Source organism: Mus pahari, chromosome 23, assembly GCF_900095145.1.
Source record: "Mus pahari chromosome 23, PAHARI_EIJ_v1.1, whole genome shotgun sequence".
Taxonomy (NCBI): Eukaryota; Metazoa; Chordata; class Mammalia; order Rodentia; family Muridae; genus Mus; species Mus pahari.
The window spans coordinates 33,655,183-33,658,072 of NC_034612.1; the positions used below are offsets into that span (position 1 = coordinate 33,655,183).

At 48.1% G+C, this 2,890-nt stretch overlaps 1 protein-coding gene across 1 annotated transcript in view; it reads left to right on the plus strand.

The window, feature by feature from the left end:
* The window catches only part of Fam220a (family with sequence similarity 220 member A), a 6,239-nt gene extending 4,401 nt beyond the window's left edge, over positions 1 to 1,838 (plus strand). Inside the window, 5 exon segments of the mRNA XM_021186758.2 lie at positions 79 to 481; positions 484 to 548; positions 550 to 724; positions 727 to 854; positions 857 to 1,838. Coding sequence (XP_021042417.1) covers positions 157 to 481; positions 484 to 548; positions 550 to 724; positions 727 to 854; positions 857 to 958 — 795 coding nt within the window. The 5' untranslated portion in view covers positions 79 to 156 and the 3' untranslated portion in view covers positions 959 to 1,838.
* The last annotated feature ends 1,052 nt before the right edge of the window (positions 1,839 to 2,890 follow it).

Genomic DNA, 2,890 nt, shown 5'->3' on the forward strand with positions numbered 1-2,890 from the left:
TGTGTGTGTGTGTGTGTGTGTGTGTGACTGTTTTACTGACCCTCTGTCACAGAATTCTCATTTGATTATCTTTTCCAGGTTCACATTGAGATCCACTGAAGGCCATCTTTGATTGATAGGCCTCATCCCAACTCGCTGCATCAGAGGGCACAGAGCATGAGGGCTGGGAGAGGGACCCTGGGTGTCTGCCTGGCCAAGCAGTCACAAGGCGGTGACCCGGACAAACTAGCATGTGGCCTTAAGAAAAGAAGTCAGAAGAGCAACCCCAGCCCATCAGTTGTGCCTTCTTGGACAGACCAGCTTGTAGCAGATACCTATGGAAAGTTGCCGGCCATGGCGGCGGCGGCAGCCTCAGAAATGAAGCACGGTCAGAGCAAGGCCAGCCTCCTACGTCACGGTGGCTTCAAAGGGCTTCCGTCTCTGAAGGGATCAATGCGGAGAAGTTCGGCTCCAGCAGCCTCCCTAGGAAAGGCTGTGGCTCTGTCCCTGCTCCTTCAGAAGGACAACTAGCCGGGCTGTCCCATGGCATCAGGGATGCACTAGGAAGTGACTGACTGGCCAGGAAGAGAGCCCAGAGCCACAGACAACCGTGGACAGTACCTCAAAGGAGAGTCCTGGGTGTCAGGATGGCCAGGCCATCCAAAACTGAGGGAAGTGGGGTTCCTAAGAGGTGAACCCCTAAGTGCTGTCCCCAAGGGGCCAGGCACCGGGTCAGAACTGTCTCACGATACTCTAAGCTGCGCCAGCTGCCGTGTGCTTATGAGGTTCTCCCAGAAGACGAGACAAGATGTGTGTTCCTTGACCGTTTCAATCCCATGCTTTCAGAGGAAACAGTAGAAGATGAGAAAACTCTTTCAAGTACTTCAGATGGTCCGCAGATAGTCATGGGGTCACTGGCTTTGCAGTCTTCCAGATTAGCAAGTCTGATGCCATAGTTAAGGTTCAAGCAGAACAATAAAAATAGCAGATTAATTTTAAAGGTTGTCTTACAGTTTCTTTTGCATTAAGTCTGGCATATGCTGCAGCCGTTCAATTCCTGCTGTTTCCTGTTAACCAGGCACTCGCTGGTTGATGCAGAGGGATGTTTTCAAGCATGTTCTCAATCGTTTCAAAAGAGGCTCAGAACTGGGAAACCACCTCCCCTGGGGAAATGATTGATCTACTCCCTATAGGATCAGACAGGAACCATTTAGCACAGAGTTCTAAATCATGGAGACCCATTCTCAAGGGCTAGAATCCGGATGCCGCCTGCCTCAGCTCACCTCTGGCCATCTGATGGAAGTGGAGGCCTGTAGGCTATGCCCTCCACCTCTTATAAGCCTTGCTTCGGTCATGAAGAGTCTTGTTTGCCATTTCTGCACTGTACTGACTCGGTGACCTGCAGCCAGAGGTCCTTTCTCACATGCCCCCCTCCTTCCGCCTGAGTTGCAGTTTTTAATGGAGGCACTTTGGAGAAGTTGCAATATTAAATTTAGGATAATTTAAAATTACAGAACAGTTTGAGACTTTCCTGCCAACAGAACATAGATGGCAAATGAAGCAATGAAGCATTTTCCTTTATACTGTCCGGGACTTGTGATTTCTTTTACATTAAGATTTTTTTCCAAAGTGACTTTTCCTTTGTGGTTTGTTGGTAACTTTAATAAAGGCCATTTAAAGAGTGGACATTTTAAAGCCTTCGTACCCAAGACAGTTAAAAATAGCCATGGGAGAGTTGGAGGGACCTGACTGTATATGTCATTTATATTGTGTCCTAAATTACTATGCCATGGGCTATTTTAGTGTTTTGGGGAAATAATAAAATCTGTTCTTTAGCATAATAAATATGTTTTATTTTGTGTGTGTGCTTATGTTCTCCTCATCTTTTCGTTAATGCTGTCTTCTTCCTAAGGTTTCGGCATCCTTAGCACTGAGTGAAAGGTTGCTGATGAAGACTTCAAAATCAGCTTGAAGAAGAAAAAACTAACAGATGGGTTTGAAGTCTTTCTCCTCCCTCTCCCTCCTCCTCCTCCCTCCTCCTCCTCCCTCCTCCTCCTCCTCCCTTCCTCCTTCCTCCCTTCTTGAGCTCTTGTCCCCCTTTCTCTTTCCAGGTTATGAAATAGTGCACTATGGCTGGTTATTGTAGCACACTTAGCACTCAGGAGACCTGCGGCATGAATCCTGGGCTAGCCTGTGCTGCTGATTCATGATTCAGATGCCGCCTGGTTTATGAATTGAGTGCTAGGCCCACTTGGATTCCAAAGCAAGTTTGTTCCAGGAAATGGAATAAGGGGCTAGAGACATGGGAACCTGTTTTCTGTTCAAGCTTGACCTAAATTTGATTCCCAGAACCCACTTAGAACAGCCCAGTGTAGCCAGCACCAGGGGAGTGGGGTGTGTGTATGTGTGTGTGTGTGTGTGTGTGTGTGAGAGAGAGAGAGAGAGAGAGAGAGAGAGAGAGAGAGAGAGAGAGAGAGAGTGTGAGAGTGTGAGAGTGAGTGAGTGTCCCTGGAGCTTCTTGGCCGGCCAATCCAGCCTAGTTGGTAGACTCCAGGCCAGTGAGAAAGCCTGTCAGGAAAGGTGATGTCTGTGGAGGAGAGTAGCAGCCAATGCTGATGTAGCCTACACACATCTGTGCGTGAGCATCCCCATGTGAGCCTCTGGGTGTGCGGCGTGCCTGTCAAGCAATCATCTCAGGTCGCATATGACTGCACACTTGTGATCCCAGCACTTGGAAGGCAGAGAAGCAGGAGCGTTTAGAGATGAGGGCTAGCCTGGGCTATATAATGGGACTATCTCAAAATTCTAAGAAAGCTGGGCATGGTGGCTCACACCTGTAATCCCAGCATTCAGAAGCAGAACAAATCAGGCATGTGACGTCAAAGAAGGCCTTTTTTTTTTTTTTTTTTTT